The sequence below is a fragment of the Hyperolius riggenbachi genome, chromosome 4 (assembly GCF_040937935.1).
Source record: "Hyperolius riggenbachi isolate aHypRig1 chromosome 4, aHypRig1.pri, whole genome shotgun sequence".
NCBI lineage: Eukaryota > Metazoa > Chordata > Amphibia > Anura > Hyperoliidae > Hyperolius > Hyperolius riggenbachi.
Genome location: NC_090649.1, coordinates 446,838,441 through 446,864,976, shown reverse-complemented (window position 1 = coordinate 446,864,976; position 26,536 = coordinate 446,838,441). Strand labels below are relative to the sequence as shown.

The 26,536-nt window shown below is 44.7% G+C and overlaps 1 protein-coding gene across 1 annotated transcript in view; it reads right to left on the bottom strand.

Annotated features, from left to right (window-relative positions):
- Window positions 1–26,536, bottom strand: part of ZFAND3 (zinc finger AN1-type containing 3) — a 202,646-nt gene that overhangs the window by 17,231 nt on the left and 158,879 nt on the right. The window contains exon 5 of the mRNA XM_068232702.1: window positions 4,721–4,888. Coding sequence (XP_068088803.1) covers window positions 4,721–4,888 — 168 coding nt within the window. The remainder of the gene's footprint in view (window positions 1–4,720; window positions 4,889–26,536) is intronic.

Genomic DNA, 26,536 nt, shown 5'->3' with positions numbered 1-26,536 from the left:
AGATTTCTCATGGAAAGGGGTTATCAGCCACTGATTGGGATGAAGTCCAATCCTGGGTTTAAGCTCCTCTACACGCCTTCAACTGGGCCACTCATATTGCTAATTTTCCTTTAAAGAGGAACTCCAGTGAAAATAATGTAATAATAAAAGTGCTTCATTTATACAATAATTATGTATAAATTATTTAGTCCGTGTTTGCCCGTTGTAAAAGCTTTCCTCTCCTTGATTTACATTCTGACATTCATCACATGGTGACAATGTTACTGCTTGCAGGTGATGTCACTGGAAGGAGATGCTGCTTGCTTTTTTGGCAGTTGGAAATAGCTGTAAACAGCTATTTCCCACAATACAACGAGGCTCACCGACAGGAAATTACCAGGACCATGGTCCTCACAGTTTCCTGTGGGAGGGGTGTCAACACAATATCAGTCATACAGCGTCCCCGATGATCCGTTTGTGAAAAGGAATAGATTTCTCATGTAAAAGGGGGTTTCAGCTACTGATTGGGATGAAGTTTGATTGTTGGTCACAGTTTCTCTTTAAAATAAATTGGATTTTCAGGCGCAGAAGCATTGATTTGCACAGAAAAGAAACATTGGGGCATTGTGAGATATCAGATGGAGTATATATAGACCTGTGTTGGGTGATAATGGACTCTGCCTATAGCAGTAATGTCCTGCCATACACTCAGGAAGTGACAGCACGGCGGGAAGCAGGGGATGAGGTGTGACATGTGTGTGACAGGTGAGTCATGCTGGCAGGAGACAGCGGAGGACAGAGACATCCCTCGACAATTGTGAATTATAGATATTATAAGCTCTCTATCCCTTCATTCTCATTAGCTACCCATATAAAATGTATTATAGTGACGCACAGCACATCTCCTATAGGAGAAAAATATCTCCAATAATGTATCCATGTAAAGTAAGCCCGTTCCATCGCTGTCCTCAGATCCGTGCCGTCACCATCAAGTGTCCAGACAGGTTCAATTCCATGCAGACACGTTAACCATGAACTCTGTACACCACCTATTTTTGTAAATATTTTATTTATATCTTTTCATGGTACAACACCGAGGATATGGCACTTTGCTACAATGTAAAGCAGTCAGTGTACAGCTTGTATAACAGTGTAATTTGTTGTCCCATTATAATAACTCAACAAACAGTCAGCGCTGGCAACAAAAGTGAGTACACCCCTACATGTAGAATGTCAAAATTGTGCCCCAAGTGTCAATATTCTGTGTGCCCACCATTCTCCTGGGCTTGGAGTTCACTAGACCTTCACAGGTTGTCACAGGAATCATTTTCCACTCCTGCATGATGAAGCTGGTGGATGTTAGAGACCTTGCACTCCTCGGGCGTCCATTTGAGGATGCCCCACAGATGCTCAATAGGGTTTAGGTCTGGACACATGCTTGGCCGGTCCAGCACCTTTATAAAAAAGGCTGTGTTCCCACTAGAGCGGAGAACGGACATTTTTGTCTATTCTCTGCTCATTCGTAAATGGACAGTGACCGGCTCCTATTTTATAAATAGGAGTTGTTTACACTGTCACTCTGCTACAGATTCTGTGCAGTCCACGATGCTCCCTAGCAGGCCCCGGGCTATGTGTCCCGCCGCTGACTGTCTGTCACCACTCGCTTCCTGCACACAGGGCAGAAGCAATAGAATCTTCATTGAGCTGCAAATGACCAATGGGAACTCTCAGCAACTAGGAGAATACTCACTGGTTCATAGTGGACCAACGAAAATTCTCTGTGTGGCAAGGGAGAATTGGCCTAATGCAGCCTATAGAGAGCCCCATGCTCCTGCCGGCCTCTGGGCTGAATACAGAGGGACAGATCGGCCGTGAGACAGGTGAGCGGCAATCGCTTCTGACGGCGGGTGGATGTGGAGTGGCCAGCGCAGAGCAGATGGAAAATGGACAGAGCGCATCCGCGTAGTGGAATTAAGTCAATTAACTCTCTCCAGGTCTTTTTGATTGCTGTATGGTAAATAAGTGGATTGAGGGTTTTGTGCTTAAACAATTCTTGAGTATTTTTCAAAAATATATTTTTGGTGAATAATATTTTGGTGATCACCTTATATGGGCAAGACCACTAAAGTAGAGGCAGTAACTGTGCCCCCCCAGGCCTCACATTTGGGATGGAAGGTACTTTCCATGTGTTTGGAAGTAGCGGTCCCTTTCTTTCTCATCTTCTGTCGCATTTATGCGGCCGTAATGATTGCGGCCAGTCTCGGCGACATATGCCGCTATAATAATTGAATATGTATTGCGCTCTCCGAGGCCGAGGTCATGTCACATTCATTATAAGCAGCCTGAGACTAGCGAGAGAAAAAAAAAAAAAAAAAAAAAAGAACGCACAGATGTTGGGGGTGAGACGGTGAACTCCTGGGGGGCTTTCCTCGGATGGCGCCTTCGCTCTGCCGCTTTACGGGACGACTCCACACAAGCAAAGTAATTACAGAATTTTATAAACTCATTAATAGGATTCTTTCTGGCTTCAGGCTAATCTGTTGTGATGAGCATGTTATGGTAATTATCAAGCTATAATCAGAAAGGTTTCTGACCGCCGCTGTGACCTCACTAATGAGGCAAAACGCTCCCTATAAAATGTCCAACGGAACACCAGGAGACCTCTGAGATGAGGACGGGGACTTAAACAAACTCTGAGACTAAAACTGCAGCAGCAAATGCTGGAGCCCTTTACCAGGGATGCCTGTCATCCATTGTATAGATGGCAAACTTAAAGGATACCTGAGGTCAAATCTTTTTGAGAAACGGGTGGAGCAGGCATCTACTGTTATCAGTGCTGATGCCTACCACTCACCCCGTTCTCCTGTCAGCCCCCTGTAATGCGCCTAAAAGCCCCCTATGATTCTCCTCTGGTCGGCCTGGTCAATCCTTACTACGCAGGCCCTGGTCAGGCTGCGCACATCCTACAGCATGCACCCGTGGCCGGGAGCTCACTGCGCATGCTTATGTCACTACGCCATACACATGACTTCATACGCATGCAAAGAGCGCTCCAGGTAGCGGGCCAGCGTCTGCACAGTGACGACTCGGCCGACCAAAAGAGGATCACGGGGGGCTTTTAGATGAGTTACGGAGGGCTGAGAGGAGAATTTTCTCAAAAAGATTTGACCTCTGCTATCCTTTAAGGGGGCCATACATTACTTCATGGCCACCAGATTGACCATCACATAAATCAAATCTGATCAGAGCGGGATCTACTGCTGACAGTGAAGTGCACACATATTTCCAATAGATTTCAGCATGGCATCCATTAGAAATTGTCCTAGCGCCACCACCTCCCGGGCCCCCCAGGTCTCCCCTAAGGGTAGGATGTACCCTCCACACACACAAACGGATGCGCTGGCGTACCTCCTCCAGTGTCCTGAGTCATCTATCGCCACCAGGGTTGCGTGTACGCTATGACCCAGTGGCACATGCACACCCTCCTACAGGTCACGTGATACAGGTGCCTGGTGGTAATGTAGTGAGTCTCTGGACACTGGTGGAGATGCTTCCATGGATAGGTGAGCCCAGTGCGTGGAGGAAGAGTTCCTGGTACATTACCGAAGGGAGGAGGTTACACATTACACATTGGGGAGTCCATCAGTCACCGAGAAATAAATTGCCACTACACACCTGACCAAGCCCTCGAGCGAGAATGGATCAAACAATTAATCAATTATGGTCAATATTGAAATTACGATCTAACACGGGTTGGTGGTTAGGAGCAGGTGGAAATTGTCCGCTCCCTAGCATGAGCATTACATACATTCTTTATATGAAGATGGTATAAGTACCTGGATCTGTCTCCTGTAGTGTCCTGCACAGCAGTTCTCAGACTAGGAGAAGCAGAGGCAGAAGTCAGTATTACACTGGGAAATCCCTGAGTGATGACTCATCAGTGTGCTGCTGCTCTGCCGTGGATTGGACAGAATCCTTGCGAATGGCAAGACATTTCAAAGATGCTGCATTTATACTGATGTGTTTAAAGGACAACTGAAGTGAGAAGAATATGGAGACTATATTTATTTCCTTTTAAACAATACCAGCTGCCTATGGCCAAAAGTATTCGAGACAGAGGATCGGCAGGATAGCCAAGTATCTGGTATTGTTTAAGGGCCTGTACACACTACTGCGTTTGTGCTGCGTTTTTAAAATCGCATGCAATTTTTAAATTGCAAAACCTTCATGAAAATAGAAAAATCGTATTGCACCAGTGTGTCACGATTTTCATGATTTTTCAAAAGACCTTGCAATTAAAAAAACACATGCGATTTTAAAAACACAGCAGTGTGTACAGGCCCTAAAGGCAAATAAATACAGCAGCCTCCACATCACTCTAGATACAGTTGCCCTTTAACTTTGCTGTAGTGTTTGACTGCAATTAACTACAGTTGATGATATGCGTAGCAATGTTCCAGCAGCAGCATGTGATCAGGAAATACATTGGCACACCTCTGATTGGCTGGTCATGATCATGTGTTTCTTCTATGTCCAGCTACTGCAGAAAATAATGACAGATCAGAGCCTTACAAATCTGTCAACTGACCAAACTCATCACTTGCTACTCCATGTGTTCTGCTACACACGATCATCTCAACAGATGACAGGTCCTCGCTAATGTTTTGTTCAGTAGGGTGCCATACCAGTGCCCATTTACCCTTATCCCGTAGTGGGCGCCGGCACAGAGATCAGCACTTACCACAGCGACACGAGCCCAGCTCCTGTTGTACCAACTCCAGTTTTATTTGGCAGCGGTAGCAGCGGCGTCGGCTCTTCTGTTTGGGGCGGTGACTGTCTCGCCCGTCATCATCACTGTCTAGTAGTCGAGGCCGTTTTATGGGTGACACGTCATCCTCTGACTGGGAATCTGCAGCAGACAGAGAAGACATGTTGGCTTCCATTCACAACCCATTACAGAATTAAAGAGGAACTCCAGGGAAAATAAGGTAATAAATAAAAGTGCTTTGTTTTTACAATAATTATGTAAAAATGATTTAGCCAGTGCTTGCTCATTGTAAAAGCTTTCCTCTCCCCGATTTACATTCTGACATTTACCACATGGTGTCAATTTACTGCTGGCAAGTGATGTCAGTGGAAGGAGATGCTGCTTGCTTTTTTGGCAGTTGGAAATCACTGTAAACAGCTATTTCCCACAGTGCAACAAGATTCACAAACAGGAAACTGTCAGGACCATGGTCCTGACAGTTTCCTGTGGGAGGGGTTTCACCACAATATCAGCCATACAGAGCCCCCTGATGATTCAATGTTGCCTCTGAAGAAGCAGGTGCTCCTGCGAAAAGGCTGTTAGGCCGACTGTGTATACCGTTTGTTTGGAATTCCAGGTGGATGTAATAAAGGTGTGATTTAAGCATTATTGCTGGCTGGTGCCCGATATATAATTCTTCTCCCTACTGGTTGTATCATTATCCTCCTGTCCGGAGGCACGGAGTGTGCACCTGCTACCCCCTGGATCTGCCTATCTGTGCATCTAGTGCCAACCTATCGTTGTGCTCTCCTGCCTTGGAGCCCCCTGATGATCCGTTTGTGAAAAGGAATAGAATTCTCATATAAAAGGGGGTACCCGCTACTGATTGGGATGAAGTTCAATTCTTGGTCACGGTTTCTCTTTAAAGCTGATTTTACCTCACATTACGTGAAATATCAATTCACTAAGGCTGTTGGCACCTTGTAAATCAATAATAATAATAATAATTTCAATGCACAGGCAGTAACACACGTGAGATGTTGCTGTCAGTAACTATCAAACAGCCATTCGGGAGGTTATTGAAGGTAGGAGACGGAGCAGAGAAAAGGGAAACCCAAACTATTCAGAAAAATAAGAACCTTAATAATAATAATAATAAAAAGTTCCCTAATGTCACAATATTATTATGTAGCAATTAAAAATGGCTAATCAGAATTGGTTTATTTTGCTAAGCATGGCTGGCCCGTGCCCGGCATTGGATATGGCACATAGTGAAAGTAATACAACACTGGAGGTAAAACAAAGAACAATGAACAACAATTAATGCATATTTACAGAGACAACAGCGTGTAACAGAAAATAATGAAAGTAATAGTAGTACAACCTATAGCGAGACAGTAATAGTGAACAGGGAAGCAACACCTGTAGTCAGATCATAGTCAGCAGATGACTATGACCTGGGGAAAGGCGGGGAGGGGGGGGGTGAGACCGCAGGGGGAAAAAAGTGTTCCTACGCCTTGTGGTCCTGGTGGGGATGGCACGGAACCTCTGAGCCAACTGAAAAAGTTGTGGCCTGGGTGGGAGTGGTCGCCAGCATTTTTCGTTGCTCTAGAATGCAGTCTCATGCTCTAGATGAGGTCTAAAGGGGGAAGGGGTTTTCCAATAATTCTCTCCACTGACTTGATGACCCTCTGAAATTTGTATCTGTTGCTGGCAGAAGATCCAGTGTACCAGACCAGGATGAACGAACAAAGGACCAACTCAATGGTGGCGGAGTAGAAGGACCGCAGAAGTTCCTGGGCCATACCAAACTTATTTAGTTGGCGAAGGAAGAAGAGTCTTTGCTGTGCCTTTTTCTGAGTTGAGATGGTATTGGCCCTCCAGGTTAGGTCGTCCGACATGGTTGTGCGCAGGATGTGGACGCTGGGTACCCTAACAACTTCGGTACCACTGATAAAGATTCTGAAATCAATGACCACCTCAACAGTTTTGGTTGTATTTAGGACTAGCCTATTCTCTCTCCACCAATTGACTGTCTACCTCCTTGGTGATAGGCCTGCTTGTAGCTCTTGTCGCCAACAATTGTGGTATCGTCTGCAAATTTGATGATTTTGATAGAGTTTCTAAGGATGTGCAGTTATTTGTGTACAGTATAGAGAGAAAAGGAACGGTGACAAGACGCAGCCCTGAGGGGCTCAGACGTTGGTCACTCTAGGTCTGGAGGAGATGTCACCCAGCTTAAAGGGACCCTTAGCACTAATTAAAAATGAAAATGTGACTTACCTGGTGCTTCCTCCAGCCCACCGAAGGTCGCAGGGTCCCCCTGGCTTCTCTCCCGGTCCTGGCTGGCAGTTCCGTTATTAGACGACTTCAGCCTGAAGTCATCAGAGCTGCTTCCCGCTTTGGTCCTTTGCGACATCACGCCAGCTACGCATAGAGTCCTGCGCACGCGAGATTCAATATTAGAGAACCACACATGCGCAGGACTCTTATGCCGGCCGGCGTGATGATGTGTAGCCGGTTGTCATGATGTCGCAAAGGACCAAAGCGGGAAGCAGCCCTGGCGACTTTAGGTCGAAGTCGTCCAATAACGGAGCCGCCGACTGGGAGAGGAGCCAGAATACCGCTGGGGGACCTTGCAGCCTACGGTGGGCTGGAGGAAACCCAAATAAGTCCCAATTTCATTTTTAATTAATGCTCACGGTCCTTTTAACAACCTGGGATCTGTTCGATAGAAAGTCTGTGATCCAGAGATGAAGAGTTGGATGGACGTTGAGCTCTGTGAGATTGTCATGCAGAATACAGGGGCAGATGGTATTAAGGGCTGAACTGAAGTCCAGGAGAAGGATTCCGGCATACAAGTCTGGCCTGTCCAGGTGATTAGAGATTAACCACTTCGGTACCAGCAGTCTCTGGCCCTTTAAGGACAAGAGACCACTGGTATATAAAGTGGGGCCTACCAACATCATGCCCACAGATCTGCTGCTACCGCCGATCACACCGCTCTCCTATTGCTGAAACTCACTCGCTCTGCCGTCGCTATGACAGCAGAACTCTGTGAGCCAGTCAGGAGCGGTTTTCATTGGCTCCTGACCTTGTGGATCAATGTGAGCCAATGAGAGTGTCTAGTGTTTTCCCTCCATCTTTGGGGGGTGCCTATACCCCATGTTATGTACTCATGCAGAAAAGAACCTTCAGGAGGCATGTGGCGGAGATAGGTGAGCTGCTTCCACACTTGGGGCCTGGGAGTCGACACAATCCTGGAAGTCGACCCAAATTTCATGCTGACATCTATTTGAAATCTGTCTGCAGTGTATCAGCAGGCACAAGGCTGGATTCATACTTTTGTTCAACTAGGCCAAGTATGTTGTGGCTACCCTTTCATGTGCAGCAGTGCCCCTCCCATTCCATGTGTAGCCCCCTCTTCCATGTGCATCAGCTATGTACAGCAGCCCCCTCCCATTCCATGTGCAGCCCCCTCTTCCATAGGCATAGTTACATAGTTATTTTGGTTGAAAAAAGACATATGTCCATTGAGTTCAACCAGCACAAAGTACAACACCAGCCTGCTCCCTCACGTATCCCTGTTGATGCAGAGGAAGGCGAAAAAACCCTTACAAGGCATGGTCCAATTAGTCCCAAAAGGGAAAAATTCCTTCCCGACTCCAGATGGCAATCAGATAAAATCCCTGGATCAACATCATTAGGCATTCCCTAGTAATTGTAGCCATGGATGTCTTTCAACGCAAGGAAAGCATCTAAGCCCCTTTAAATGCAGGTATAGAGTTTGCCATAACAACTTCCTGTGGCAATGCATTCCACATCTTAACCACTTTAACCCCGCCCGTACGAATTTCTCCGTCCCTTTTTCCATCCTTTCACCCCCAGGGACGGAGAAATCCGTACTTTCCGTGCTCCCGCCGCTGCCCGCGCTCCCGCTCGCTCTAGCGCGCACTCCGCGGGTAAACACGCCGCCGGCCACTCGCCCGGAGATCAATGAACGGGAAAATCCATTCCCGTTCATTGATCTAAGCCCTGCAATGATCCGCTGCTTCTCCGCTAAGCAGCGTGATCATTGTGAAAAAAAAAAACTGTTCCCAGCCTCCTAGTACTTCCTCCAAGCGTCAGTAGGGTACAACACTGTTACTTTATAAACTATGGGCTTGTAATTAGGGATGGACGCAAAACTGAAAAAAATGCATCTTTATTTCCAAATAAGATATTGGCGCCAAACATTGTGATAGGGACATAATTTAAACGGTTTTATAAGCGGGACAAATGGGCAAATATATTTCATGGGTTTTAATTACAGTAGCATGCATTATTTAAAAACTATAATGGCTAAAAACTGAAAAATAATGAATTTTTTCCCACATTTTTCATATTTTCCCATTAAAACATATTTAGAATAAAATAATTCTTGGCATAATGTCCCACTTAAAGAAAGTCTAATTGGTGGCGGAAAAAACAAGATCTAGTTCATTTAATTGTGATAAGTAATGATAAAGTTATAGACGAATGAATGGAAGGAGCGCTGAAAGGTGAAAATTGCTCTGGTGTTCAAGGGGTAAAACCCCTCAGTGGTGAAGTGGTTAATCACTCTTACTGTAAAGAACCCTTTCCTAAATAAATGGCTAAAACGTTTTTCCTCCATGTGCAGATCATGTCCTCTAGTCCTTTGAGAAGGCCTAGGGACAAAAAGCTCATCCACCAAGCTATTATATTGCCCTCTGATGTATTTATACATGTTAATTAGATCCCCTCTAAGGAGTCTTTTCTCTAGACTAAATAAGCCCAGTTTATCTAACCTTTCTTGGTAAGCGAGACCCTCCATCCCACGTATCAATTTTGTTGCTCGTCTCTGCATCTGCTCTAAAACTGCAATATATTTTTTGTAATGTGGTGCCCAGAACTGAATTCCATATTCCAGATGTGGCTTTACTAGAGAGTTAAACAGGGGCAATATTATGCTAGCATCTCGAGTTTTTATTTCCCTTTTAATGCATCCCAAAATTTTGTTAGCTTTAGCTGCAGCGGCTTGGCATTGAGTACGATTATTTAACTTGTTGTCGATGAGTACTCCTAAGTCCTTCTCCAAGTTTGAAGTCCCCAACTGTATCCCATTTATTTTGTATGGTGCTAGACCATTGGTACGACCAAAATGCATGACTTTACATTTTTCAACATTGAATTTCATCTGCTATGTATGTGCCCATATAGCCACCCTATCCAGATCCTGTTGCAATATGACACGATCTTCCTGAGAGTTGATGATTCTGCACAATTTTGTATCATCTGCAAAAATAGCAACATTGCTCACTACTGCATCTACTAGGTCATTAATAAATAAATTGAAGAGCACTGGACCCAGTACAGACCCCTTTGGGACCCCACTACTAACAGTCTGTCATTTTGAGTATGATCCATTGACCACAACTCTTTGTTTTCTGTCCATTAGCCAGTTCCCTATCCATGCACACAGACTCTTCCCCAGTCCTTGCATCCTCAACGTTTGCACCAGACTTTTGTGGGGAACAGTGTCAAAAGCCTTTGCAAAGTTCAAGAATATCATATCTACAGCATTCCCAATATCCATATTAGCGTTCACTACCTCATAAAAGCTGAGCATGTTAGTCAAACAGGACCTGTCTTTAGTAAACCCATGTTGATGCTGTGAAATAAGATTATTTTCTACTATGAAGTCATGTATAGTATCTCTTAGTAACCCCTCCAATAGTTTGCATACAACTGATGTTAAGGATACAGGTCTATCATTTCCTGGATCTGAGTTTCCCCTTCTTAAATAATTGGAAAACGTGGGCTGTACGCCAATCCACTGGGACTCTGCCAGTTGCAAGAAAGTCACAAAAGATAAGACAAAGGGGTTTATCTATAACAGAACTTAATTCCCTTAGGACCCGAGGATGCATGCCATCCGGGCCAGGTGCCTTGTCTATTTTTAATTTATTTAGTCTTGCCTTCACTTCTTCCTGCGTTAAGTATTTAATATTACAGTTAGAAGATTGAGACTCTTCTGCCTCTGTAATTTGCAACAGTGCTGTTTCCTTTGTGAAGACAGAAGCAAAGAAAGCATTTAATAACTCTGCCTTACCTTGGTCATCCACCATTGAGTTCCCACCCTCATCCTTTAGGAGTCCTATACAGTCAACCTTTTTTTTTTTAGAGTTGATGTACTTGTAAAACTTTTTTGGGATAGATTTGATATCCCTAGCGATTTGATTTTCAGCTGCGATCTTTGCCAGCCTAATTTCTTTTTTACAATTTTTATTGCACTCCTTATAATTGCTTAGTGCAGCCTCAATCCCCTCCTGTTTTAGGACCTTATAGGCATTCCTTTTCCTCTTCATTTTATCTCTAACCTTTCTATTCATCCATAGAGGCCTTTTTTTTCATTCCTAGATATTTTGTTTCCATATGGGATATACATACTACAATATTGATATATAATATTGATATATAATGCATGTACGACAGCCCCTCTCTTTCATGCACAGCTCCCTTGAGCATGCGTTTCACTTTTTCATTTACAGCCTCCTCTTTCATATGTAGCAGCCCCTCTTTCATGTCCAGGTGCCTCCTTGGGTTGCAGCCGCCCAAGGCCCGGGCCTTTTTGGCCTTTCCAGAAATCCGGCCCTGGGGGTGAGCAATAGATCCCTCTCTGATCTCTCTGATGGTCGATCTGGTGGCCGACTAGTGTATGGCTACCTTTAATAAATCATCTGTACCTGCATTTAGTTATCCCCTCGGAAATCTCTGGTTAAGTTCTCACAATTCCTGGTGTCTGCTGAACCTGTTAGTTGAATTTTCTGCTCATCTCTATTGCTGAAGAATACCTATGGCGTAGTGTTTAGCATTCTCGCCTTGCAGCGCTGGGTCTCTGGTTCGAATCCCATCCAGGGCACTATCTGGAGTTTGTATGTTCTCCCCGTGTAAGTGTGAGTTTCCTCCAGGAACGCCGGTTTCCTCCCACATCCCAAAAACATACAGATAAGTTAATTAGCTTCCCTCAAAATTTACCCTAGACTACGATACATACACTACACGATACATACATAGACATATGACTATGGTAGGGATTAGATTGTGAGCACCTCTGAGGGACAGTCAAGTGACAAGACAATATACTCTGTACAGCGCTGCGGAAGATGTTGGCCAGGGCCGGTTCTCTCATGAAGCAAGGTAACACATTTGCATCAGGTGCAGAGATTACAAGGGGGGGGGAGGGGGCATGTTTGTACTGTGTGATTAAACTAACTGCATGCAGTCAGAGTAGGAGGAGAAGTGAGGAGAGCGAGGTGAAGAGGTCATCATTGGGGAAAAGCAGCTTGTTGTGCTGTGTGAGAAGTCTGACAGTGAGTGAAGAGGGGGGAGGCAGGAGAGCAGCAGTGTTTCATTTGACTTGTACAGCAGAAGGGAGGGGGTGGCACAGCTCTCCTGACTGAGGAGGAATGGAGTGGCTGAGGGTGAGCAGTTTGTTTGTCACAGACTCACAGCCAGTGTGTTATTGTGTTGAGCTGCAGCATGTTATGTGAGAACCTTAAATAAAGCAGAGTAAATTGTCGCTTGGTGTGCGGTCATTCAAAACCTGGGGGGGCGGCACTTTCTCACAAGTTTGCCTCAGGAAGCAAAAAGTCTAGAGTCGGCCCTGATGTAGGCGCTATATAATTACTAAATAATAACAGTCCCTACTAGGAGAGGTCACACAATTTGTAGTTATTGCGGAGGCCGTAAGGTTACATCAGGCAGAGATGGTGGGCAGAGCCGTACCGCGGCTGAATTTGGAAGGCGCAGAACGTTTGTCCGTCGCTGAGGCGGAGGGGCGAACAGAAAAGAAACAGCTGCTGATTAGCGTCTGCCAGGCCTGATTGCTGCCACTACCTGGCAAATCACGCAATCTGTATTCAAAGCATGCTCATTAGCCGCAGGAAAAATCTGAAGTGGAAATGCTTGAAATGTTGCTATGACAAGTCAAGAGCCCGCTGACCCCACAATGAATCTAATTATGCTTTTCCCAGAAAGAGACGACGTCTATTTATCTAGATCGGTGCTCGCATTGAAACTCCGGCGCTGCAAACATGAGGTCCCAACCCCTGCCAGGTACAGAATGTTCTGCGTCATTGTCCCCCATCTCAAGGAGAGGCAACCCCCACCCTCCCCAAAGTCTTAAAGAAAGACTAGCATGGGAGGAATATAGAAATATCAGAGATCTTGTCCAACTGTCCTTCTGATTATTTGGCTTCAGAAGTGTCTTAGTCACACCTGGAACAAGTATGCAGCCAGTGGAGTCACACCTGGAACAAGCACGCAGCCAGCTGAGTCACACCTGGAACAAGCACGCAGCCAGCGGAGCCACACCTGGAAAAAGCACGCACCCAGCGGAGTCACACCTGGAACAAGCATGCAGCCAGCGGAGTCACATCTGGAACAAGCACGCAGCCAACGGAGTCACACCTGGAAAAAGCACGCAGCCAGCGGAGTCACACCTGGAACAAGCACGCAGCCAGCGGAGTCACACCTGGAACAAGCATGCAGCCAGCGGAGTCACACCTGGAACAAGCACGCAGCCAACGGAGTCACACCTGGAAAAAGCACGCAGCCAGCGGAGTCACACCTGGAACAAGCACGCAGCCAGCGGAGCCACACCTGGAAAAAGCACGCAGCCAGCGGAGTCACACCTGGAACAAGCATGCAGCCAGCGGAGTCACATCTGGAACAAGCACGCAGCCAACGGAGTCACACCTGGAAAAAGCACGCAGCCAGCGGAGTCACACCTGGAACAAGCACGCAGCCAGCGGAGTCACACCTGGAACAAGCACGCAGCCAGCTGAGTCACACCTGGAACAAGCACGCAGCCAGCTGAGTCACACCTGGAACAAGCACGCAGCCAGCTGAGTCACACCTGGAACAAGCACGCAGCCAGCGGAGTCACACCTGGAACAAGCACGCAGCCAGCGGAGTCACACCTGGAACAAGCACGCAGCTAGCGGAGTCACACCTGGAACAAGCACGCAGCCAGCGGAGTCACACCTGGAACAAGCACGCAGCCAGCGGAGTCACACCTGGAACAAGCACGCAGCCAGCGGAGTCACACCTGGAACAAGCACGCAGCCAGCGGAGTCACACCTGGAACAAGCACGCAGCCAGCGGAGTCACACCTGGAACAAGCACGCAGCCAGCGGAGTCACACCTGGAACAAGCATGCAGCCAGCGGAGTCACACCTGAAACAAGCATGCAGCCAGCGGAGTCACACCTGGAACAAGCAATACTTCTTTGTGTGTGTAGTTCTCCAGTGGTCGGTTTCACATGGTGGGGAGATCTTTACGTTAAAAAATGTTTACTTGCCTTCCAAAAATGTGTCTTTTTATAAGCTCTTTAGTAATGCTTTTTAGCTTGCATGCAACAGAAATGTTTTGTCTGTAGCTCTTACTTTGTACAGCACCCCGGATTATGTTGCCACTTTCCCGCCCCCCATTGATTTGTGCCGATACCACCTTCCCAACAAGAAGTCTTTTCCTGAATAGATTATCAGGCGGGTCCGTGTGGCTGCCCTCCCACAGCGTGATGTCATGACCATGGCCCTGACACTTGTCTCTCTGTGATCATTACTGCATTGTGGGAAATAACAGCTATTTTCAACTGCCAAGATAAGATAAATATATATATATATATATATATATATATATATATATATATATATATATATATATATATATATATATATACATATATATATATATACATACACAGTGGCTTGCAAAAGTATTCGGCCCCCTTGAAGTTTTCCACATATTTTGTCACATTACTGCCACAAACATGAAACAATTTTATTGGAATGCTACCTGAAAGACCAATACAAAGTGGTGTACATGTGAGAAGTGGATTGAAAATCATACATGATTCCAAACATTTTTTACAAATCAATAACTGCAAAGTGGGGTGTGCGTAATTATTCGGCCCCCTGAGTAAATACTTTGTAAAAAAAAAAAAAAGTTTGCTTTCCTAAAACAGAAAGAATTTGCGATAATTCAGGTTGGAGTGAGCTTGAGATGTCTCCCAGAGCAACACTGCTGAATATATGCAAATTAACCATTGTACCCTTAAGGGGCCCATACACTCAGCCGATTTTCTGGCCGACCGATCGATCCCGATCGATCGATCGATCCATCGATTGCAAATCGGTTGGCCAATCGACCGATTGATGGCCGATTTCGATGGATTTCCATCGAACTGGCAGGGTGGAAATTTTAGGTCGATCTGATGAGATTGCTTATCAGTTTGTATTGGCCTTAATGGAAATCTGATGGCAAAAAAATGCCATCAGATCGAATTTCAATAGATTTCAAACTGAAATCTATTGGAATTCTATCCTGGTAAAAAATGTTCTAAAAACGCATCAGATAGATCATCAGATGCATTTCTTATCTATCTGCTGCCAATCTGACGAGTGTATAAGCACCTTTACTTTGTAGAACCACCTTTTGCTGCAATTACAGCAGCCAGTCTTTTAGGGTATGTCTCTACCAGCTTTGCACATCTAGAGACTGAAATCCTTGCCCATTCTTCTTTGCAAAACAGCTCCAGCTCAATCAGATTAGATGGACGGTGTTTGTGAACAGCAGTTTTCAGATCTTGCTGCAGATTCTCTACTTTTGCAAGCCACTATATATATATATATGGGTGTCTTTATAGATCAGGTTGGTAATGTTTTTTTTTTTTTCCGCCAGCAGTAAAGATGATGACCTGCAGGCTCATAGTGAATCAAACAACATAAACAAATTACACAGCAAATATCACTCGTTTCTTGATCTTTTTTTCCCCCATTTACACCACCTTTTCGGTAAAGTTCATCTTTAAAGAGCACCTTAATTATCAATTACAGTTTGCTTTAAACCTAATACGTTGCCAAGATATATAAAATCTCACATGATTTTTCACCCCCAGGGTCCGTATTCTACACATGGTCTTGAAATCCCCGTCCCCAGTGCAAAATTGGGCCCTGGCATTTTTTTTCTTTCCAAACCATAGGTGAAAAGGATGCTGGGGGGTTGATGTCATAACGCCACCCCTAATGTCCATGTGATCTAATCTAGGCTGAAATAAGAATTATAGCAAACAGACAGGATGAGATAAGCTGCAGGAGTTTTCCTATGTCTTCTCTCTCCTACACACTGTGAAAAGAGGTAATTTGATCTAGGCATACAGACAGCAGGGGAGGAAGGGGCAGGAACCGAGATGAACTTTTACTCATTGCATAATTGTGTTCCTTTCCTATTGTTTATAGGGCATTCCTCAAGCCAAATACTTTTTTGTTTTTGTTTTAATACTCTAATTCCCTATAAACTAAACAAGCCTCGCCCACAGATTTTCAGAGAGCCTTGGCATTTTCAGACAGTAGCACGGGCACATGGGAGCTCAGTCTGTGCAGGAGGAGGAAGAGGTATTACTAGCCAGAGATTTCAGAGGCAGAGGGGAGGAGGGAGGAGGAGGGGGGATTAGGTTTTTTTCACAGGCCGAGTGCTGAAAATGCAGATAAGCTTGACTGTGTGTAATGTTTACAAACAACATGGCTGCTGTCATTGTATCACAGGAAGAAATAATCATATTCTATTAAAGCTGTTTGCAGCTAGATTTGCTGTGTAAACTATCTAAACTTTAGATAAGATATATAGACAAGTTACTTGTTATAGTTTGTTTTCCATCAACCAGGCTGAAGAGGTGGGCCCAATGCTTTCAGCTTCCGGAGGAATAAGGCTACACATATAAATGTGAGTCTGTTCTATCCAATATGATGTACCAGATGTAAACTTTATGTTCATCTAACTGTACACGGTGCCTTGTCTACATATATGTATTGCCATTCAGACCTTTTTTTTTGGCTGGAGCTGGTCTTTAAGTCTCATGTGAAAAACACCTTCCCAGCTGCTGCAAAGTTGTTCTGAATCAGCTGACCGGCCGCATGAGAAAAGTGTTGTGGAAGTTTTTGCCCATGCACAATCTTTTCCGCAGAAACTTAGCCAAAGTTTCACAAAACTTTTCTCATGTGCTTTAAAACTAGTGAATTATGAGATAAGTTTGCAGCTAAAAATGTGAGGGGGAAAAAAAAACCCCAAAAACATGACTTGAGTCAGTAACAACTTTAAGTGCTGCAACCCTCTTAACACGCAGGGCAGGCACACCGAAGGTGTGAAGAGCGCCAGAGGCAATCCACAAGGTGTTACTCAAAGCTTCAAGCTCTGATCGGAATTGTAGAGGATTGCTGTGTGCTTGGTGCGGTTCTGCACTCAGACCATCACTAATTCATGTGTTTATTCTGCTTGCTTCTCCCGCCGCCCCTGCTGCTTCCGTTGTGAGATACTTTCAACACCGCGCTCGATCTTTGTGTTCGTCAGTCCGACAAGATGAGATGAATCCGAAATTCTGATGCTTGACATGAGCTGAAGGATCTGATGTCATCGGAGAGGAGAGGGAGGGCGAGAGGCAGGCAGACGGGAGTAAGTCGCGCAAAACGACTTCCACCTGTGGCGGCTGCACAATATTAACCCCCGTCATGTACACACATAAAATATTAAAACTGAAAAATGAATTGTTTTAGGACAAACACACGCTCATTGAATTGGATGCCAACAGCAGGTTTAAAAAACAACAGATGACTGGAAAAGTTTCGTAATGCTAAAAAGAAAAACAAAAAAAACCATGGTACAATATCTCACAGACAATTAGGTTCAGCGGCAACAGGTCAGTAACATGACTGGGTAGAAAAAAAAGCATCCCAGAGAGGTTTAACCTCACATAAGTAAAGATGGGGAGGGGTACACTGCTCTGTGAAACACTGTGCAAGTAAATATTGTAACATTTTGAAGCAAATCTGAATAAAAACCCCCAAAAACAAACACAAGCTACCTGAATTGTTGTTAAAATTCTGACTTAAAATTTGATTGTCCCAGCAAAGGTAGTAGCACGCATGCTCAGTGTAAAGTTAATGATGCTGCTGGAGGTAAAATACTAAATATCTTCACTTCCACACCTCTTACACTCCCCAAATTTTAAGGGTAGGGAGGGGACCCCCCGAACTATCTCTATACCAAATTGCAGCCCCCGAGACCCGCTGGTTCAGGAGATAGATTACAGAAACCTATCTCGGGAATCAGTGGGTCTCGGAGACTGCAATTTGGTATAGAGGTAGTTCGGGGGGTCTCCTTCCTACCCTGAAAATTTGGGGAGTGTAAGAGGTGTGGGAGTGGAGATATTTAGTATTTTACCACCAGCAGCATCATTCAATAGGAAATGTGGCTGAACAGTCTCCTACTGCGCATGCGGGGCAGTGCAAATGAACAGGCAGCGTAATCAGACACAACACCGAAACTACTTGTGGGGCACTGCGGCATGCATTCATCACATGCACAGAAAAGAGATGGAAGCGCAGCTGTAGGAGGCCGGAGGAGGGCATGTCTTTAGCTGCAATGAGCATGCATTTTGCGTCCCCTTTGCAGCTGATGCCTTCCCTTTATGCTTGCCGTTAAACCCAGCTTGGAGAGCGGCAAACAGAGGACACTGGGGGCACCTATAGACGATGCATGATGAGCAGGCAGCATTGGCAGGCATCCAGCTGCAAAGGGATACTAAGAAAATAAGGCATTTCAGTCACTTCAGGTACCCTTTAAAGTATACATCTGAGAATTATAGAAAAAAAATCAGATTTACTTACCTGGGGTTTCTTCCAGCCCTTGGAAGCCTATTTGTCCCTCACCACACCTCCGCTCCCAGCCGGTCTACCGGGGTCCCTTCTGTAGCAGCACAAGCGCGCACCCACACCACTGGTGCTCCCATGGTCAGGAGCATTCTGCGCATGCACAGTACTTCTGTGTCTGCACAGAACGCTCCTGAAGCAGGAGTGCGAGTGGCGCGGCTACGCAGTCCAGCATGCACTGAGGCCGCTGACCTGGCTGGTCGGCAGTGGCTGCTACGGAGTGGACCCTGGGAGACCAGCTTGGAGCGGAGCTGCGGGGAGTGACACATAGGCTTCCAGGAGCTGGAGGAAACTCTAGGTAAGGAAAACTGTTTTTTAATCATTCTCAGATGTATCCTTTAAGTATAGTGCACCCACAGGGTAAAATAGCAAAGAATTTGGGTATTTCATCATCTATAGTGGCGGGATAGTGTACTTGTTAAGGGCTCTGCCTTTGAATCCTGGCCAGGGTCAGTACCTATTCAGTAAGAAGTCCTTGGGCAAGGCTTCCTAACACTGTAGGGTGGCCCCTTGAGCGTGCCCTTAGTGGCTGCTGCTCTTGAGCACTATAAGTCCAACAGGATTTCAAAACGACGGCAATGAATCTTCTCAGTTCCCATAAAGTCTATAAATTATGGTTAAAAAAAGTGATACAACACAGAAGCAGCGATGAGTGAAAAATGGTGATATTCTTTTTGAAATAATTCTTGCATAAATAATGTAAAATTTGGCTTTTAAGCAAAAATGCCTATGAAAATATTTTTTTACTATGCTTATGATTTTTTTTTTTTTTTTTAAATGTTCGGGGTAAAATAGGGGGTTTGAGCTTTTTGTGAATTTTCGCATCCGAAATAAAAATGTGTTTCCGTTGACCATACTACAAGAATACAATGTATTTTTGCGAATATACTGTCAAAATAGAAAAAAAAGCATTTTTGATGCAAGCAACACTGCACAGAAGTAAATGTGCCCCTTTCTCATCTTTTTTGAAACCGCCAGGCATCAATTTCACCATTTCCTGAATGACCCCGCCTACTTCCTCTCACAGCAATACTGATGTCTAATCCTTCTTTCCCTTGGGGCTCTTTCACACCAGAGCCCTTTTTACACGTTTTAACGCAAGGTCTATACTTTGCGTTAACCAAGGTAAAAGGAAAGTCCATAGACTTTCCTTTTACACCCGACGCTGCGTTTCGATACGACGCATCTCGGCGCATTTTATCGTCAGGAATCGCCGTTTACCCTTCGGGTTAATTAACTACTACCGCCGCTACTCAGCGTCGCACCGGAGTTTCCCGACGACACGCCGCAACGCCTGCAGGAGCCGTTCTCCTGCACGTTTCTGATGTGTAACAGTCCTTGGTGTTTATAGTTGGTTACCTTATTTGCTCCCTGTGACAAACTGGCATGCCGACACTCCACATAACTTCACTTGTCAAAAGCAACAAGCTGAAGTAGTAAAGTGTGTGAAAGTTTCTAAACTTGGGATGTGGGAAGAAACAACATTGTTCTGCTCAGAATAGACACTTACCAGATAATTTACAAATCACGCAGGCTTCAAAATGTCACTTCACTGGCAGCGTGCAACTGCAGCACTGGTTGTGGAGCACAAAACCGAAGAAAAATAACAATTAGGGTGTCTCTCTCTCAATGAAAAAACTGCAGGTAAAAAAAACAAGGGGAGAGTCCAACTCCCCAGACAGCGAGGAGGTCCCAGAGTACTGAACACTGCAGACCACCAGCCATAGCAAGACAGACTGATTACTAGACTGGGTAATGTGCCATAACATGGAAGTGAAGCACTAACAGCTGCAGGTGCGAACATTCATTATAATCCACATGGGAAGGAGGTGGCCCTAAAGGTGGCCATACATAGGAAGGCACGGTGACGCAGTGGTTAGCTTTCTCACCTTGCAGCGCTGGGTCTCTGGTTCGAATCCCAGCCAGTGCACTATCTGCATGGAGTTTGTATGTTCTCCCCGTGTCTGCGTGGGTTTCCTCTGGGCACTCCGGTTTCCTCCCACATCCCAAAAACATACAGCTAAGTTGATTGGCTTCCCTCTAAAGTTGCACGATACATACTGTACATGTGTCTATATAACTATGGCCTGTATTAGATTGTGAGCCTCTCAGAGGGACAGTTAGTGACAAGACGATATACTCTGCACAGCGCTACGGAAGATGTCAGTGCTATATACGGTTGATAATAATACTAATACACTAGTGTCGATATGGCCAGCAGATAGATCCCCCACCGATCACTATCTGATGAGAGAGGGATCCATGAGGTTGATTCATTATAACAAATAGCGTGCCTTATCAGAGTTAACCTTTTCAGCCGCGCGGACGTGAGCTTCACGTCCGCAGCGGCAAGTGCTAGAGCCGCAGGGACGCGCTAGTCACGTCCCTGCAGTTTGGGTGGTCTGCAGGCGATCGTGCGGGCAGATGCCCGCGATCGCGCTGCTGCTGCTAGCAGAGGGGATTGGCTGCAGGGGACAAAAGTCCCCTGTGCCAATCCGAGCATGTCCGCCGAGAATAAACACTGTTTTTGTTCAAAAACAGTGTTTATTCTGTAAATGGAGCCGCCGCGCTATCTCCCGCCGCGATTTACGCCGGTTTCCGCCGCCCGATCGTTAAACTTTATGAATGGAAACAATGTTTCCATTCATAACTTCCCCGCCGCTGCTGTGATCGGAGGCTTCCGTTGGAAGCCTACGTCACTTCCCTGGTTACAATGTAGTGATACATTGTATCCCCATTAGCGTACATTGTACGCTAATGGGATTTTTGCTCAGTAGGGACATCTTGTGGCCAAATAGTATAACACACCTACTAACTTTGGGGAATAAAAATAAATGGTTATTTATGTCAAGAGGACATAAATTGAATAAATATTGGGCTAAAAATTAGTGATGGATGTAAAACTGAAAAAGTGCACCTTTATTTTCAAATAAAATATTGTCACCATACATTAAACTAGGGGTATAATTTTAACATTTAAATAACGAAGACAAATGGCCAAATAAAATGTGTGGATTTTAGTTATGGTAGCATTAATTATTTTAAAACTGTAATGGCTGAAAACTGAAAAATAATGCATTTTTTTTATTTTTTTATTATTTTTCCCATTATAATACAGTTAGATTAAAATAATTCTTAGCATAATTTACCACCCAAAGAAAGCCTAATTGCTGGCGGAAAAAACAAGGTATAGATCATTTTGCTGTGATAAGTACTGATAAAGCTATTGGGGAATGAAAGGGAGTAGCGCTGACAGGTGAAAATTCCTCTCGTCCATAAGGTGAAAAATCCCCGCGGGCTGAAATGGTATGCCTGATCAGAGTTAACACGCCTTATTAGAGTAATTCTCGTCATTGCCAATTAGCAGGCATACGTTTGTAGTGCTCGCTACTCTGATAAGATATGTTAACTCTGATAAGGCATGTTAACTATCAGAAGACGTGTTAACTCTGATAAGGCATGTTAACTCTGATAAGGCACACTGTTTGTTATAGTGAATCAACTTCCATGTGCTCTATTCCCTCCACACAATACAAACAGATTTTAAATTGATTTCAGCATGAAATCTTTGAAAATCTGTGGGCTCCCGACAGGTCCAAGTCCCCCCCTGAATGTGTGGTTCTCACCCATCTACCCCTATGGTCCCAATCTCTGCTTCTCCCTGCTGGCAGCTCCGTCTTCCTCACTTCTGTGCCCCTAGGCACCTGTGTGGTGTAATATGGGGACAGACACTAGGGGCACTGTAACCACTAGAGGTCTCTAGTATGCCTCTGCATTATGTCACACAGGCACTCCGGGACATGAAAGTGAAGAGGCGCTGGGGAGAAGAAAAGACTGGGTAGTGCAGTGGACAGGTGAGAGTACTGAATTGAGCACTGCTAGTAACGTTCTCCCGATCCGCCGCCAAACGCCTGTAATTTTCTGTCCAGACCGATCGACCCAATCGAGCTATTTTGATCGGTCGATTAATCAGGCCAAAGACTGCACCGATTTCTCACCAATTCGATCTGAGCGATCAAAACGTTAATCTATTGGCGAGAGAAATTGGTGAATGTATGGCTTTAAAAACAATAGAAGGGTAAGAAAACAAGCTTACCTCAGATAAGCCCACACACACAAAAAAGTTTAAGAGATAAAACCGACAACGTGTTTCTTTCCTCACCAGGTCAATACTGTATCAAATGTAGTCCTATAGAATGGTTCAGGAGCGTCTAAAGCAATGCGTTGTCGTAGGTATCAAATATGTTTTTTAGTGCTAGTCTGAGGTAAGCTTATTTTCCTACCCTTTTATGTTTCTTAAGAGTGTAATTACATTAGAGGGCCTCCACTCCCTGCAGTTTCCTATGGCCCTCATTAGATGAATACCAACAGTTTAGAGTAGTTCTGATCTGCACACTACACTATACAACTTTTTTCCTGTAGAGCAACACGAATCCAACCAACCATCCGAGTGAAGATAGGTTCTTCACACGTGCTTACCGTGGTTGCTGGACAAAAATCTGGGTTTGTGAGTTCCCTCCCCTCTTCTTTTAGGACTCCTTCCACTTATATAGACATACTTCACTATACCGGGCTCCCGTGTTTCTTCAATTTTTCTGGTGCAAATACCCTTCGGTACCTCACCTCTCCACTTATTATATTTAACACATTTTTTTAGAAAAAGTTTTGACACCTTTGACATGGAACTCTGCTTAGTGTCTTCCTGAAGTCCATCAGTCAAGGTCCACAAACTAATGTTCAATTTCTTACTGGCAGTGAAGATCTCTCTCTTCCTGGTTTTTGGGCAGCAGTAAAAATGTGGGACAAACACAGGAAGGTTGAACAAGTCCACTCTAAAGCCAACTCCAGGTATGACAGAAAACTTCCCATCCTAATCCTGTCCTCAGAGAGCTCTTTGTGTAGTTGGTCATTCAGCCTCTGTGATAAGTCAGCCTGACCCTCTCCAAGCATTTAGTCGAGGACTTCCAGGCAGCGGTAGCAGAAATGGAGGGTCTCTCAGCCTCACAAGAGGGAAGATAATTTGCTGGTAATTAGCAATTTTTTTTTCTTGGCATAAAACAAAATACTCAAGAGGATGGAACAGCAGGTCTCCAACATTTCCTGATGGATGAAATGATAGTAATCCACCATCGTTTACAGATAAAAGGGGGATTAAGAGCACTTCGGGGTCAGGTGGCCTCTAGATAAAATGTAAGATGAATCACACTGGAGAAAAGAGTACACTTAGAATACAAGTCTATGGGGTCTTTTACTCATGCCAACACTGGCATTTCCTCACAATCCCAACAGAAGCATGATCTTCAGCTGCTTCGCCAATTTATTGTCATTTCTGGTAATCTGCTAAATCTCTATGCCTGATTTACTGAGGTCCTCGTGGGCTAGAAAAAAGAAGAAGACCGCAAGAAGCTTTATTGGAGAGATGAGCATAAAGGCAGGTCAGGGAACCAGCAGGAGCTATCTTGTGGTGGCAAGGGAGCGGCAAGAACTTGTCTGAGGGGCACGTATGATTGGAGGAGCAGGAGCCTTCCTGAGACGAGGATGATGGGAAGACCAGGAACCAGCAGGAGCCTCCCTTGGGAGACTTGCATAATGGGAGCACCAAGGATTAACAGAAGCCTTCCTGCACAAGAGTGAATCATGGAGGTACTGGGAGCAAGTGGGAGCCTCCCTGGTAAATTAAAAAGCGGTTTAAAACCCTGACATAATATTCAATAAAAACATGTTTTCCTACTTTTTATATGCCATACGGTTATCATATTTGCATTTGTGCAGAAGTATTATTATCCATTTAGATATTATAGGTTCCCAAAAGTACAATTTTTTGCTTTGTGAGCTGACTTTGCATTTTATTAATAACTGGTTTTAGTCATTATGTAGTGAAGGCGGACATGCTTTGACTCTCTGTCTGTGTCAAGCTGGTTCTCTACAGTCAGAGAATGTGTCACATTCCTCACTTCATACATTTAAGTAAACACAAGATAACATAATCTACTTCGGATGTGTCCACATTTCACTAAACTTTCAAGCTCTGTGTGTAACCCTTCGAATGCTGGTCTAGTAAAAAAAAAATGCTGGTTGCATATAACCGGTTCAGCACCGCAGTGCTGAAAATCTCATGCATCCGAGCAACGTTCACCTCCCATTCATTCGCCTGTAACTTTATTGCTACTTGTTACTTATCACAATGGATTGATCTATATCTTGTTTTTTCCGCCACCAATTAGGCTTTCTTTGGGGGGTACACTTTGCTAAGAGCCACTTTACTGTAATTGCATTTTAACAGGAAGAATAAGAAAAAAACGGAAAAAAAATTATTATTTCTCAGTTTTTGGCCATTATAGTTTGAAATTAATATACGCTACCGTAATTAAAACTCATGTATTTTATTTGCCCATCTGTCCCGGTTATTACACCGTTTAAACGATGTCCCTATCACAATTTATGGTGCCGATATTTCATTTAGAAATAAAGGTGCATTTTTTAAATTTGCGTCCATTACTATTTATAAGCTTATAATTTTAAATAATATAATAACATATTCTCTTGACATGCATATTTAAAAAGTTCAGACCCTTGGGTAACTATTTATGTTGTTTTTGTTTTTTTTTAATTGTATTTTTTTTTTTTTTAATAAAAAAAGTGTATGTGGGTAATTTTTGGTGTGGGAGGGAAACTGCTAATTTTAAATGTAAAATAATATTTTTTTTTTATTAAAAATGTATGTGGGTGCAGTTTACTATTTGGCCACAAGATGGCCACAGTGAAAAAAGTCCTGGATGCGAACAATCTCGCATCCAGGAACTAAAATGATGGGGAGAAGTTTCCTGGGGGCAGAAATTCTCTCTGGAGAGAAAGCGTCGGTATTTCTGCGGGGAAGTTAGATCGGTGAATGGGATATATATTCCCATTCACTGATCGGGGGCTAGCGGCGGGCAGCGGGGGCGCGCACGAGCCGGCGGCAGCAGCAGTGCCTATCTGGACGAGGAAGCTCGTCCAGATAGGCTGAACTGGTTAATAGGCTGTAAATAATGTTTTAGAGCAAAGATGAAATACTGGGTTATATTCCACTTTAAGTATAATGGAAGGATGAGTGGCCAGTAAGAGCCTTCCTGGAGAGGGGAGTATGGTGGAAGGACGAAGGGCCAGTAAGAACCTCCCTGGGAAGGGCAGTATGGTGGAAAGATGAGAGACCAAATAAGAGCCTTCCTGGGGAGGGGAGTGTGGTGGAAAGAGGGGGCCAGTAAGAGCCTTCCTGGGGAGTGGAGTATGGTGGAAAGATGAGGGGCCAGTAAGAGCCTTCCTGGGGAGTGGAGTATGGTGGAAAGATGAGGGGCCAGTAAGAGCCTTCCTGGGGAGGGGAGTATGGTGGAAGTCTTATAATGCTGGAAGACTTCTGAAGTAGTGCTTTTCCTGCATAGTCGCTCTGTCACCTTGCACCTTGTCTTTTCAGTTGCTCAATGGGATTTGTTTAATGAAAGTCGTACTGGGGCAGGAGTATGATGAAAGAAGTGAAAAGCAACAGAAGTTATACTGGGGAGGGGGTATGATGGGAGGACTAAGGATGAATGGAAGTTGTACTGGGTAGGTAGAATGATAGGGGGGGCTGAGGGCAAATGGAAGCTGTATTGGGAAGTGAGTATGGCGGGAGGACTGGGGATGAATAGAAGTTGTATGGGCGGGGGGGCATGATGGAAGGACTGCGGAGCAATGCAAGTTGTTCCGGGGAGGGATTTTTCTGCTTGTCCTTCATGCTCCGAGCCTGGAAATCTTTAAACATGCTCTTGAAACACACCACAGACAAGCGTATAATTTGCTATAGGCGGCATTGGAGGTTTACTGCTTCATCTCCTAACCCGTATGTCCTCCCTTAATAATTCCAACCCACTACCCTCTAGAGCAGGCATGGGTAAACTCGGCCCTCCAGCTGTTACCGAACTACAAGTCCCACAATGCATTTGCCTTTATGAGTCATGACTGTGGCTGTCAGACTCCTGCAATGCATTGTGGGACTTTTAGTTCCTTAACAGCTGGAGGGCCGAGT